At 27.8% G+C, this 15,621-nt stretch overlaps 1 protein-coding gene across 1 annotated transcript in view; it reads left to right on the forward strand.

Moving 5' to 3' along the window:
- Window positions 1-15,621, forward strand: part of LOC106684417 (metabotropic glycine receptor) — a gene marked incomplete in the record, with an annotated part of 252,339 nt that overhangs the window by 67,330 nt on the left and 169,388 nt on the right. Inside the window, 1 exon segment of the mRNA XM_067050546.1 lies at window positions 3,332-3,532. Coding sequence (XP_066906647.1) covers window positions 3,332-3,532 — 201 coding nt within the window.

Genomic DNA, 15,621 nt, shown 5'->3' on the forward strand with positions numbered 1-15,621 from the left:
GTAGTATGTTTCATATACACTTGAAAATCTTGGGAAGGAACCACCCATTGGTGGTACTTCAAACATTAATTTAAATTAGAAGGTCCCGTGATCATCTTCTTTTCAGACGCTTCGGAGGATTATCAGGGACTGTTAAGGATGAAAGATTAAGAATTAATGGGTTAGGATGGTTAAGGAGTTTGGAATGAAAAGACGCATATCTGTTTTGGATCAAATCTGCAACGAATGAGACGTTAAGATCTTTGTGAATGAGTTTATTTGTGACGTAATAAGGAACATCAAGGATTTTACGTCCTCTTAACTTATCCTTATGGTTTTCATAAACTAAATTATATATGTAACTATTTACATTATAATTATTATGGTAAGATTAGGAGAGCTTTATGATTACAATAGAAAAAAAACACAATCAACTAGTTCATATAATATACATTGTATTTTTTCATATTTTTTATTTCCATTTATATTTTATATTTTATGTATACATAAATATTTGTTGTATCACATATTAATTTATGTATATATTTCAGTATTATTCCAATCTTCCTATTCGTATCTATTTTTTTAAAATTATATTTGTATGCTATATAATTCTTAATTTCTAACGGCGCTCAAAACTATCTGGTTAATTTTATTTACGGTCAACATTTTTTTTTTTTTTATTAAGACAAAAATCAACATAAAATAAATGAAAATATTTTTTCTTGTTAAGGGAATATACCATCGGTATCTTATACTGGATTGTAGTTGGTTTTATGAATAGTTTATTTGTTCATAATAAATTATCTCTATCAAATGTAATTTCGAATTTCGTGATTAACTTCTATCTTATCCCCCTCCCCTCGTCATGACCTATTTAAAAGCAATATTTGTGGATTCCTGGTATCAAATCGGTCGCCACATCGTTCAAAAAGTTTTATGATTTAAAATATGAACTTAAACTATTATAAAATGTTAATATTTACCAAAGGAACTATTACTCGGTCTATACCTGAATAATTCACTTTTATCTTGTCAGGTTTTGTGAAATAGACTAAAATATTTTGGTCTGAAATAAAATTTTAAAAATATAATGGAAAAGTTATGTTAATGATTGTCTATATTAAAACAAAAAAGGATTACTGTCAATTTTTATATTTATATAAATGCATACACACGTATATATGTACAGGGTTAGACGAATTGGTTAAAGCACTTGGGATAGGCGATTAAAGTAAAGCAATGTAGTCAGTACTTGGATGGGTGACCACCCAAAATAGGAGGCCACTCAAGACGTAAAGCTTATTGGAGACAGCTTATGCAGACCGGCCTTGCGAATGATGACACTACCGTAACAGTATCTTAATCGGGAATGACTTATGATCTTCTAGTATGTCCGACACGTCCACACGTTTGGTCTATTAACGGTCTGCTTTGGGGGTAAAAATAATATTTAAAAAAACCTTCTAAAGAATTCGTATTTAGATCATTAAAAAAAAAGTTCGGCATTTTTACCTTGTTCCGTGCTTAATAACTGAGTTTCAATAGAGGAACCTAAAATATTTAATAACGAAAAGATCCATTCTCAGAAAGTGTTGAATTTTTTCCCAACGTTTTTCTAGAACAGTTATGGAAAAAAATACCTTTGGTAGGAAACAATGAATCATTGTTTTAAAACATGGAAATTCTTAAAGATTCATTAACTTGTGAGAAGAGAATCTCAACAATTTTTTGGTTTTGGTATATTTACCAAAAAAAAAATAAACAAATGGTCTAATTAATTGGTTCTAATCGGATTGAAACTCATTTATTTTATTTAGTTCTTAAGTCATTCTTTCCAATTCAGCGAAATTGTGCTTAAAAATACACAAAATATTATAGTAAAAGAGCTCAAGAGGAGAAAAAAGTCAGTTATTTCACCCTAATTTTTTATTACTTTAATGAAAATTATGTATAATTACTAGTCAAAATTGGTGAGTCTGCCAAGTACAGGTAGGGGGAATAAAAAATGGCAGCTGTTTCAAAACGTTAAAAATAATTAATTTTTTATTTCCAGCTCTATATCTTTAAATCTACCAACGACGATAAAAAATCTAAGAGAACGTCATTTAAAGTAGAGTAAATTTGCTAAAATATGAGCCGTAATAGATTTATTTACGTTCAATAATTCTCTAGAGATATCTTTTTTAAAAGCAAAATTTCATAAAAATGTTAAATGGAACGTACTGAAAAAAATCTATATCTCAAAAACCATATGACGTACAGATGTCTATTAGCATTTAAATTAAAGATAGTTTAATGGGCTATAAAGTAGTTTATGACCTTTATTTTCGTAGGAGTAGTAGTTTTCATTATATTTGCTAAAATAAAGTGATGTTTAGTTGTTTGGACAAATTTGCATGTGCCAAATTTATATTCATATGTGAGTATCATAAAAACTATTACCCCTACGAAGATAAGGGTCATAAACAACTTTATAGTAAGTTATAATTTCCTTTATTTTGAGTTCTGTCAGACATATGTGTCAAGAGATATAGTTTTTCAAAAATCAAACATTTTATACAAATAACCAGAAATTAACATTTTGTTAGTTTATTTTTTGAAATATCATAAAAACTACTACTACAAAAATAGACATTAATTATTTTGTAGTAAATTTAACTAGCTTTAATTCAAGTGTATACAAACATCTGTACGTCCAATGGTATCTGAAATAAAGTTTTTTATAAATCAAACTTATTGTCTGAACAACTATAAATCAATTTATTTTAGCAAATATCATGAAAACTGCTATTCCTGCGAAGGTAAAGGTCATAAAATACTTTATAGTACATTAAATGAGTTTTAATTTGAGTGCTAATAGACATCTGTACGCCACATAGTTCCTGAGATATAGATTTCTAAAAATAAATTAACTACTGTTCTTTCAGTTCATTTTTATGAAATGTGGCTTTTTAACAGGCTATACCTCGAGAACTATTGGATGTAAATAGCTATATTAGAGCTTAAATTTTAGCAGATTTACTCTTCTTTAAATAATGTTCTTTTAGATTTTCTAGTGTTGTAGTTTTTAAGATATAGTGCTCAGAATGAAAAATTAATGTTTTTTTAAGGTTTTGAAACAGGCCCCATTGGGCGTGTGATAACTGACTTTTTTTTCTTTCCGGCTCTTGTACTATTAGTTTTTCTGTAGAGAATCGGACTATGGTCCATGTGTATCTTCTGATTCTGTATATATACTCGTTTGTACTTAATACGTAGACAAGTCTTCTGTTATATCATATTATTGTTAATATTGGCTAATTAAATTTTAATTTTAAATTTATAACATTTTTTAATTTTTTTTTTCCAGGGTGAACCTAGCCGCTATAATGACACTGGTGTTTTTGAATGTCTGGAGTGTGCTGAAGGATGTGAAACGTGTTCCGACTCTTCTCCGTGTGTCGTATCTCTCAATTGGTTCTTGCGCACTGCAATCCTCATTCTGTCTATGATACCCTTAGTGTGTCTACCAGGTGTCGTGCTATTTACATGGAAATATGCCAACGTTAAGGTATCTTTTTGGTCTTCTTATAAAAATAAAAAAAGAAAAAAAAAAATATATTTTCCATATATTTCGTGATGCTGTGTAGTAAAAATTAATTTGTAAATTTATTATAAAGCTCTCATAACTCAAGAATATATATATATATATTAGATAAATTTTAAAGAAGGTAATAAGAAAAACAATTATGAAGAAATAAAACGCAGAGGTAAGGTATGAAGATAATAAATATTATTTTATTAAATAAATTTTAATAAAATAATAATAAAACAAGAGAGAATGCGAATCTTATTGGTTGCATTAAAAATTTTCAATCACTCAATAATATTTCATTTTAAAGTTATCCATATTTTTGTTAAAAACTACTTAGCATTTTCATTTTTGAAACCTGAATATTATTTGTTACAAATGCACTTGTATTATGCAATTAATTCACTAATGCATCAAAGATCGAATAAGAAGACAAACTAAAAATCTTGAAGTGAAAAATATATATTAATAAATATTTCTAAATGAATAAGACAATGATTTAATATTTTTAATGTCAAAATATTAAGAATTGTGTTGAAAATTAAATTTAATAAATGATCAACTCATTTTGCATCAAGTTATTTTGAAGAAAAAAAAAATGCTTTCCAGAATTTCGATAAGAAGAGAGAAGAGTGAAATCTTAATTGGAAGACAAGAAACAGAATTCTTCACTTATATCTTTTTTTTTCACAAGGCTATATTTAAAAAATTAGAGATAGTTTTAGAACAAAAAAAGGCAAATGTTTTATTAAAAAAAATTTTTGTTTGTATCTTTAAATTGAAGTTTCATTTTTGTTTCATTATCATATTTTTTTTTTTTTTTTTATGCAACGACTAAACATTTTTTATTATTTTATTGCATTTCCAAATTTAAAGTAAGATTTATTTTATATTAAAATCTAATGTTTTCCAAGCTAAATAAAAATTTATCAGGTGAGAAGATTCAAGTAACAAGAACACTGATCATCTTATCTATCCTAGGATGTTATTTCATATTTTTTTATACTACTATTAGTTTCGATTAATTAATTAATGGTAGATACAAGAGACTGAATTTAGATCTTTCTAAATACAAACTACTTAGTTGTTCAATTATTAATCATTATGCCAATTAACCAACTAAATATATATTTTTTTTTTCATGTTTTTTTCCAAAATGAGCTTTCCTGTTCCCTCAAGAGGTCTTACAATATGCATTGTAAGAACGCAATGAATAGAAATAAAAAATAATACCTTTCCAGAATTATAAAATAATAAATATTGAGTTAATAATATAATATCTAACGAACCCGTAGGTTCGATACCGATACCACTAAACGCTCTCTATCCACTCACATCCTTTCAGTGATGCCCCTCCAAACCCAGTTCAACAAAATCAGTTTTAACGCAATCCTCCCATCTACGTTTCGGTCTATCCCTCGGACGTTTACCCGTTGGCTCAGTGTTTATTAACATTTTATGGATCCGATCGTTACTGAGCCCTACAACCTTACATCCCCATCCTATACGCCGCAATGCTATAACTTGAATTATATTTACCGGGTTTAGGTCTCTTAATTCAGCGTCGTATAGTCATCTAAATTCTACCGTTAATTCATCCTTTTTCGGTTCGAATATTTTATGTAATACTTTATTTTTGAAAACCTTAAGACGCTGTTCGTCCCTTAGTTGAGTTAATAATATAAGAAAGACAAAATTTATCATGTATATTATTCATAGAACAAAATTTATAGTGTATAAAATATGAATGAAACATATATAATATAGATAATTAATTATTTATCCTATGTGGAATATAAAAATGTGCAACTAACCGTTTTCCGATTTTTTTTTTAATTATTATTTCAGCCAATAAAATATAAATTGACTATTTTTTTTATATCATCATTATTAACAACTTCATTGTTGAAATCAATTAACAAAATAGTTCTTAAATTCAATTAGGAAACTTAAAAAAATCATTGCTGCTTTGCTTAAATAGTGGCACATCTATCGAAAGTAATTTTTTTTATATTGTGAAATGGACGTGTTCCAAAGATATTACAGTAGAGTGAGGTTTCCTTGTTTACTCTGGTCCCTCTATAGACAGCCCCAAAGCCAGTAGGAAGGTCAAAAATTAAATACAGTCTATGGTACATAGATAAATCATATACATTTTTTTTTTGTCAGATGAGCTACTATTCAAGCAGCGATATGATAATTAACTATTCTTCTAAATTGAGCTATACTTCTAAAACCAATACTTTATGATGTTTATCCTCTTTTTCCTCCCCTACGACTTAAGTAACTTGAAATAAATTAGAATTTGTACGAAATAGCTCTAACAGGACTCAAATCAAAATTATTAAGATTAGACGATATTCAGCACTTAATAAAAAAATCTCGAAATCTTTAAGCTTTTGAGTCTTTCTGCCACCATTTGACCAGCAGCATTAGAAAGACAAATGCCATTTTCTAAAATTTCCAATTTTTTTTTTTTACGTTTTAGTATTATGACACTTACTTTTGAAAAATTTGAAAAAAAATAAAGTGAAACTCGTAGGAATGGCGAGAATGTAAGTTTTATATCTAAAACCATATTGGAAAAGTTATATTATACTGCTCCTACGTTGAGAAAAATTATTCATAACTCTGTTGCTAAAAAGAGATTAATTACACCAAGACTAAACAATTAAATTTTAATTTAATTAAAACCAGGAAATTCTCGATATCTGTATTCGAATTGTCTGTTAATTGTCCAGGTTTTAAAATAATTGGACCCACTTGCCATTGGTTAGACGAAATAAATAAATGCTGTTGAGACAGTAGGCCTTTCTGTTTATTTAAATAATTTTATGATTTAAAAACAAAATCCATCAGAATTTTAAACATCATGCTATCTTTAGGAACACTATAATATGTAAATAATAAAAATATGTAACTATATTATATCATTACTCAAACATTGCTTACAATAAATTATTCACAATTCATATCGCTTTGTACAAATATTCTAGACTAGCCTCCTTGAAAAGGGTTTCAAGATGGCCGTGATTATAAGAAATTATAACGGTTTTTTAACATCAAAATATCCTTCTTAGTTTGGTTAATATTATTTATTGATTATAATTTTATACTGCAGAATTTTAAATACCTGATATAAGTTATGTAGATTAAGAATATAATTAATAGTACTCTAGAATTTCATTTTGCCAACAATACTGCAATAATAAACATACATTAATGTTTATACAAATCATATCCGTTTGTAAATTACCAATAATTTTTAAATGTTTAAATGATCAAATTGACTCTAATATGTTATATTTTTAATTATCTAGATAATTTGTTATCTAGTACATCGATTTTATCTTTATTGTTGGTATATAAATTTTGTATATAATTTGTCGATTTTTTTCCTAATTTAAAATTTTTGTATTTATTGTATTATTGTGTTATTATTGTATTATTGTATATATAGTTGACCGTAAAAATTTAAATATAAGAAGATGGTCAGGATTGCAGCGAAAATGGAACAAATAATTTACAACTATTTTAATGTACGACGTTTCACCCCACTTTTCAGGGCTTCATCAGGGCTAAAAAGATACAAAAAAAGCTGAGAATATTACAAAAATAAGGTAATTTAAGCTAGGATAAATATTATGTAAAAATAAAGTGATAAGAAATTACATATAAATGAAAGGAAGGAAGACATCAAATAGTATCAATATAAAATAAACTTGATTAAACAATGAGAAGAATAAAAAAACAAGTAACAATGGTAAGAGTAATAATGTTTAAAAAATACGTAGAATACACAGTTAAAATGTACAGGAGACGTACATAAACCAAAAAACAAAACAGGAAAAAAAAGTAGGGATTAAATAAACGTCTTGAAAGAATAAATATAAATAAAAAGATTATTATTATTAATTTTTATCCTGTACTTTTTTAATTGTATATTTTACGTAGTTTTTAAACATTTTTACTCTTATCATGGTTTATTTTATATTAATACTATTTTATGTCTTCCTTCCTTTTATTTATATGTCATTTCTTATCACTTTATTTTTACATAATATTTATCCTAGCTTAAATTATCTTATTGTTGTAATATTCTCAGCTTTTTTTTGTATCTTTTTAGCCCTGCAAAGTGGGGCGAAACATCGGACATTAAAATAGTTGTAAACTATTTGTTCCATTTTCGACCGCAACCTTGACTATCTTCTTATATTTAAAATCTTTTAAACGTATTAATAACATTTTTTTTAACATATCAATTTGTGTCATAATATAGAATTTACTTGTTGGGAATATTTGAAAGGTGCACCGGCATTATTATAATTGATGTCTTATTGTCAATTTATTATCATCAATTGTAAAATTCAAAACGGGTTAAAAAAAAATCTTTTTTTTTTTTAAAGTAACTGATATAATTTTTTTTTAACATTCTCATCGTAATAATTTCACTATTAAATAGTATTTGAGCAGATAAAAACTTGAAACGGCATTGTAATGAATACAGATGTTACTACCGAGACCGTTCTTAGTGAAAAGGTTGGGAACCCCTAGCTTCCACCCTCACCCCTGCAACAGGTGTTAGATTACAAAAGAAAATGTTATACCTTGGGAATGAAATTGCTCAAGGGGTAAACACGTGAAAAAAGTCTTTATTCAAATTTATCCAAACCTACTAGTGCTGTTTATCTTGTGGAATTCCCACAGGTTTAATTACACTCATAAGCGGAGGTAATCTAAGCTCAAATTAACACCTTTTCTTTCTTGAGGAAATTCGCCTAATTAACACAATAGCACCCCATTCATCAGCCACACCTACCGCAGTTTAATCGTGTTAAATGTTTAATCGCCAGCTCAAAGGTCATGTTGGCCACTTACGGCACATAATTCACACACTTAATCTCGTATTTTATCTTTTAAATTGCTCGGTGGTTTCTTCCCCTTTATATTTGTTTACTGCCCCTATATATCATATGGCAGTATCGATCCAGTATCTCTCAGGATTTTGACAAATAATGAAATGAAATGAAAAAATTATTTTATTCTGGGACATATGCCCCCTAAGAATAAATACATGGTTCATATATTAAGATTTTTATCTGGCTAGCATTTACAAATTTTTAGATAGTAGAATGAAATTACATTGGTTTAGTGGCTTTAGTACTGTTTATAATGTTAATGAATATATGCCTATTTATTGGATTACAATGATGTAGAGGTTTGGTTATACAATAAGTAGAGGAATAGGTGTCGTTTAAAGGAAAGAATGGATGAGGACTGGCGAATGGAGATGGGTAGAGAATTCCAGAAGGAGGTTGCACGTATGACGAAGGATTTGCTAAAGAAGGCGGTTCTATAGGAGGAGATATAAAAATCAATCGCTTGGGATCTGGTGTTTAATGAGTGGATGGATGAACGAAGACTGAGGGGATCTAGGATATACGTAGGTTTTTGACTTTAAGAACTTGGAATAGGAAAACACCAAGGAGGTATTGCCATCGGGAGGTTGGATAGAGCCACTTCAACACGGTATACCAGGAGACTTGAGAGCGCTTTGGAAACCCAAAGATAAATCTTACAAATAAATTCGTGAGTCTCTTCAGTCTCAACTCTAGTTCTGCAGATAGCCCTCCATAGACGAAGGAACCATAGTCGAAGTGGGGGAAGACGAGAGAGGATACTAGGAGCTGACGGCTGTTCTGAGGAATGGAATTACGGAATCTTAGGAATTGTTTGAGTACAGTTATGGACTTGCGTGTGATTTGGGAAATGTGATTATTCCAGGAGAGGTTTTGGCCAAAGGTGACACCAAGGTTTTTTATAGCAGGATAGAAATGAATCGGTTAGTTGTTAAGGAAGAGTAGAGGACAGTAAGGGAGGGAATGAAGGAGGCGCTTGGAACCAATGAGAATCCCCTTCGTTTTTTTAGCATTCAGCTTCAAATCATTGTTAGACGCCTATGCGTTAATGCTGTCAATTATACCAATAGAAAGAAAATTTCATGTAGAAGTAGTGAATCTCAATTTTAATACTTAAATTTTTATTATAACTTGAATATACCTACAAACGGACAGAGTGTAATAAATCCATAAACACTTAACATAATCTTAACCTAGTATTGCCCAGAGAGTGTTAAAGTATACTTGTACACTTCTGCATTAATGCAAAAGAGCAGGGTCTGTCTAATTTCGTTTTTATTCGAGTAGAATTCATATTCCTCAGTGTTTTCGGAAGTTTTGAAATCTCTCACATCTTTTAATATCTTGTATTCAAGTCATAACAAAAATATAATATTGAAATTGAGATTCACTACTTCATGAAATTTCCTTTCTATTGATACCTCATTTCTCAAAATCCTGAGACCCCCATAAGAGATCGATACTACCGTATGATATATAGGGGCAGGAAAAAAAAATATAAATGGGAAGAAACCACCGAGCAATTTCAAAAATAAAATACGAGATTAATTGTGTGAATTATGTGTCGTAAGTGGCCAACATGACCTTTGAGCAGACGATTAAACATTTAACACGATTAAACTGCGGTAGGTATGGCTGATGAATGGGATGCTATTGTGTTAATTGGTGTAATATCGATCCTTGAAATTTGAATATTACTCGAAGAAAAAGGGAATTAGACACCTGCACTTTTTCATTAATACAGAATTGTTCAAAGTATACTCTAACACTCCCAGGGCAATACTGGGTTAAGATTAGCTTAAATGAGAAACTACTTCACCTTCAAACATAGGGTCTTTTTTTAACCTCATTCAGCAACTTACTACGGCATCGTCACCAATAAACATTATTAAAATTTATTTTTACATATTTCCTTGCTACTTTTACACGACTAGCCGCAAATAGTGTATAACAAGTGTTTATGCATTTATTACAATCCGTCCGTTTGTAAGTATATGAAGAACGAACGGTTCAGCTTTATTTTTGATGGCTCAAATTATTCTTTTACCGTTAATGTTTTGAAACAAGCCCAGGTAAAGATCCTGAAAATAATTGTATCCAATGTGTTTAGTCTGTCAGTCGCGCTTAAATACCAATATTTTAAGCTAAACATAAATGATGTTTAGAACAATTTGAGAGTGTAAATATGACTAGAGATTATATTATTTTTATAATTTTTTTTTATTACACATAGTTTGGTTATGTTCATTTTGTTTATCCATCTGTTTGTATCTATTTTAAGAGAGATTTTTTTTTCAATTATTTATTTATTTTTATTCTTATTTCGTTTTATTTTAGTATGAATAGGCATATTGTAGTATCTATCAATAAATAAAAGTGCACAGTAAAAAAAAAAAAAAAAGAACAATTTGAGCTCAAAACATTATGTAAGTTTATTCTGTCCATTTCCTAAGTTGTAATGTTTTTTTTTTTTTTAGCTGTCATAGAAATTTCGTAGCCTGCGTTTATGTACGGCCAAGTTATGAGGTCTCAGCGAATATAGTCCAGGGTTAGTATATGGTTACGGATTGTTGAATCCTAACTATAACTGAATTTTCGGAATCCTATTATCCAATTACTTATTATGTAAACTTAAAGATATTAATTATAAATTATACAGCTTAAACAATTGTATGCGATGAATAGACTTTCTTGATAACATTATATTGTTTAGACGAATGAGCTTGATGTTCTTATATTTCGAATCAATCAAAGAGAAGGAAACATATGTAATGTAAAATTTCTCATTAATTTTATTTTTCATATTTATATTAAAACAAGTAAACATTTTAATTATTATTATAGTGCCAGGTTAAAATTTCAGAACCAATACTATCCGTCATATTTTAACTTTTATAGAATTAAGTGAATTTAAATTCATATCTTTTAATTGTTATTAACCCTTTACAATTATATTAAGTAGTATAATTTAATGGAAGATACATATATATACTTACTAAATTATTAGATTGATGAATGTGGAACTAAAATTACTTACATTATTTTTAAAAATATACATAAATAATCTAAAAACATAAAGTGCAAAAAAAAATTCTTAAAGGTATTATAACAGTAGGTAAACATTATGTACAAATATTAAAATTAGTAACTCCGTAAATTAGTAACAATAAATAATAAACAATATTTCAACTAAAGTATTAACTTTTAAATTTAGATTGTTCAATAATTTCTATATTTAACGCAAATTAAAAAGAAATAGAAATATTTTTTTTCCACTCTTCAAATTCGAAAAAATCTTTAAGAATGAATTTTATCATTTACAATGTAACTACGCATAATTCTAAAAAAATTGTAAATCTTTCGTAATGAACTTCAAATTATTTTACCCCCTTACTGCTGTCACAATCCTAAGAATAGATCTGTCTCCAATCCAAATTTTGTAAAAGTGTGCCCTCTTGAACCTATTAAAATTTCACAACTTAGTTCTGGTAGCAGCTAGATTTATCTTGACAAGGGAATCTCATACAGATCCTTATATAATATTCAAGCAACAAGAAATTGCTCTTCTAAGTCTGAATTTACGTGATAAAAGCACTTCTAAGCTTTATAGCTTAAAATATTCGAGCTATATTTGTGGGTCAGAAAAACCATTGAATGATTATAATGTTATTCTCCCTTCGATGTTTCATCTTAATTCTTTGCATTACAGCTTGAAACAGAAGTACCGTTATCAAATAGCTTTAAATATTCAATGTTTGATAATCATATCGCAAAAAATATGGAAGGAAATGATATACCTTTCCCCAAATACCAATGTATAGATATCAGCATATTCAAAAAGTTAATTTTTTTAGTTTAGTAGAAAAAAAATTATTTAATAATTACAAAACATAACTAAAACTATGAAATATAATACATTTTTTTTTTAAAAAGGACAGGGTAGTTACAAACTATTTAGGTTAATCTATTTTGTAAAATGACGTAGGTAATGGATTTAGATAAGAATTTTAAAAAATATATATATATATATATTTCTGTTTTCATCAGAATTATTTATTCGATTAAAATTACAAAATAATAATATTTTTAAACAAATTTATCTCAAAGCTTATTTAAAATACACTAGAAGTTCATCGTAAACGCAGGTGCAAAAACTAAAAAAAAATTTAGTTCTCTTGTGAGATAAATTTAGTTCTCTTGTGAGATAAATTTAATGATTTGTTTTTCTTATTTATGATTACTATTACTAAGAAACTTTTCATTCTAATGAAAAACGTTAGAAAATTGATGAAAAATGAAGTTCAATTGTCTAGCTAATTACACAATTTATCATTTCTTGAAAATGAACAATATTTAAACAATTTATTTTAAAAAATCAATATGAGGTATTGCCTGCTTATTAGTTTATAAACTATTAATTTTCAAACAAAATTTTCCATCATCAATAAAAAAAAAAAAATTAAAATATTGTGGGAATATCACTACTTTACATCTGTCACAGTGTGTTTTGTGGATACCTGCAGTGTAAAATTACGAAAAGATAACGTTAGATTGGTCCAAAGCATAATAAATTAGTGGTTTTAAAGAACAATTACACTGAAGTAATTGTAAAACACAGTTAAAATTACGGTAATTGTCAACATTAATTCCAATTACTCTAATTGTCTAAAGTAATTACTATATGTAAATATAGTATTAAAGTACAATTACTATATGTAATTACCATTCACAATTACACTTATTTCTTAATGCTAATTAATTTCAATTACGATTATAATTACAATTTAATTCATATGTTGAAATGATAATATATTCATACATCTTTACGCTAGTGCGCCTTCTTAAAATGGATATCATTTTTATATTTCTGAATTATTGTAAAACAGGTTTTTACTATTTTGTTGTTAATTATTTGTAATTAAAGTTACAATTACTTGTAATTGCAATTACAATTACTTTTAGTTATATTACAATTAATTAGAAAAAAATAATTTACATAAGAATATAATCGGAAATTGCAATAACTTTGGTCCAGTTTGTAATTTTAACTAGAGAAACACAATTAAAATTACAGTAGATCACTAAGTAATTGCAATTATTTATAACTATAATTGTTTTTAATTATAACATATATCATAACATCGTAATAATGTTATTTTTCCTATATTATTAATTCCTTATTACAGTACTTAGTAATCGTAATGCCCAACTCTGTTCTCCATTATCATCTATAACTTTAAACCTCAGCTTTCATATTTGTTTTCAACATGAGGAAATATTTCTATCATTTTTCCCATTAGAGTTAATTATCAAATTAAACCTTAATTCATAATTATCCATTTGTATACTTACTAACAAAAAGAAATGTTTAGTTATTTCAAATAAACAAACTTTAATATACTATAGAGCAGTGGTTCCCAAACGTTTTTGTCCCAAACGCCCCCTTTCCAGGAAAAATATTATATAGCGCACCCTCAAAATATTTTTTTTTTAAAATTATAATAGCAATTAATAGTAAATATATATGCATTAATGTTTCTGCCTTTATCATACAATGTAGCAAAGAAAGGTGTAAATTAGAAACACTGAACTTGAAAATTATGAAACTATTTATCTACATTATATAACTCCGAATATAATGTAATACAAAAAAAAAAATTAAAACATTCGAAATCATCTTAATGAGGATGAACCGGTTGTACGGTTACCAATTTAGTACTCCTCGTCTCTATTTTCGTTAGCAGTAATATTGGTGACCGTGACAACTTGTAGTTATTCATCGCCCCCCTCCAAATGCACTTGTGCCCATCACCGCCCCCGTGAATCGCTCCAGCACCCCCTTTGGGAATCACTACTGTAGAGGATATTAGTGTGAAAGTTCAGGATTTCAACTTTTAGTATTTCAATATGGATAAGAAATAGTTTATATATTTATTGATAGATATTACAATCTGCCACACAATTGTGGGCAATAGGTATTAGTAATGAATGATCACATTCATACTAAAATAAAATAAAAATAAATAAATGAAAAAAAAACACATACAAATAAATAAAATCTCTCTTAAAATATATACATATAATTAGGGGGTAACAGAAGGATGAAGAAAATGAACAAAATCAAACTATGTTTATGAAAAAATAAATAAATAAAATAATATGATCTCTAGTCATAGTTGATATTAACATTTACTTTTACACTGATATGACAAATTTAAGTAAAACGAAACGGCTCAAATCTTTTTGGTTAAAATAGTAAAAAAAATCTACGATGTAAAGTATCATTTCAGGTTTCTGGATTTTAACAATTTGAAAAAATTGTCTCAAACGCATTTTTAATACGTAACTTCAGTTTCACTCAACTTATTGATTAGCTAGACTAACCACATTCACACAATCAATTTTGTGGAGCTAAGCAATTTAGATCCGAGGACCTAAAAACGTGTATTTCTACTTACATTTTTCATGATCTTATTACTTCCCTCTTACAATTGAAAGTGAAATTTAGGAAATATATCGATTGTTTACTTCTCAGCAGTGCTAAGTTCATGGAAACTAACTTTGCAAAATTAATTGAAATATAATTTTCTAAAAAGAGAGAACCTTTATAGTATTTTTTTGCAAAATGACTTTGCATGTACTTAGCGCTTCTGTGATTTAAGCCATCCAAAATAATACTTTTTACTTTAATAAACTTTATTTATCAGTTATCATTTTTTTTTTATTTACATTCACTCTCCGATATATGGAATATATTTGAATTCGATATTTCAAAAGAAATACAGTTTTTGAGCTCCCCTTAAGCCAAATAATCGAGTATTGCAAAATCGTGTGTGTGAGAGAGAGACGAAGAGTCTTACAACACTGAAATTTTATATTAAGGGCATGTTCATGCCCGGAATGGTACTTTTTCGTTAAAATCAACCATGTACAAATTTATAAACACAATTAAGCGTTTTTCGTCTGTAGCTCAGAAAGTATACGATTTTTTACTATTATTGTACACCAATTGATTCGCATCTTTCCAAGGAATAAGAAAAAAGTATTAAGGATTCTATTAAGTTCTATTATAATTAAAAACAAAAAAATATGAAAACTGGCTCGGGCCAAAGTAGGTCCGAATTTTTTTTTTTTTTTTTTTTTTTTTTT

The sequence above is a fragment of the Halyomorpha halys genome, unplaced genomic scaffold (genome assembly GCF_000696795.3).
Source record: "Halyomorpha halys isolate HHAL.00 unplaced genomic scaffold, Hhal_1.1 Scaffold579.1, whole genome shotgun sequence".
Lineage (NCBI taxonomy): Eukaryota > Metazoa > Arthropoda > Insecta > Hemiptera > Pentatomidae > Halyomorpha > Halyomorpha halys.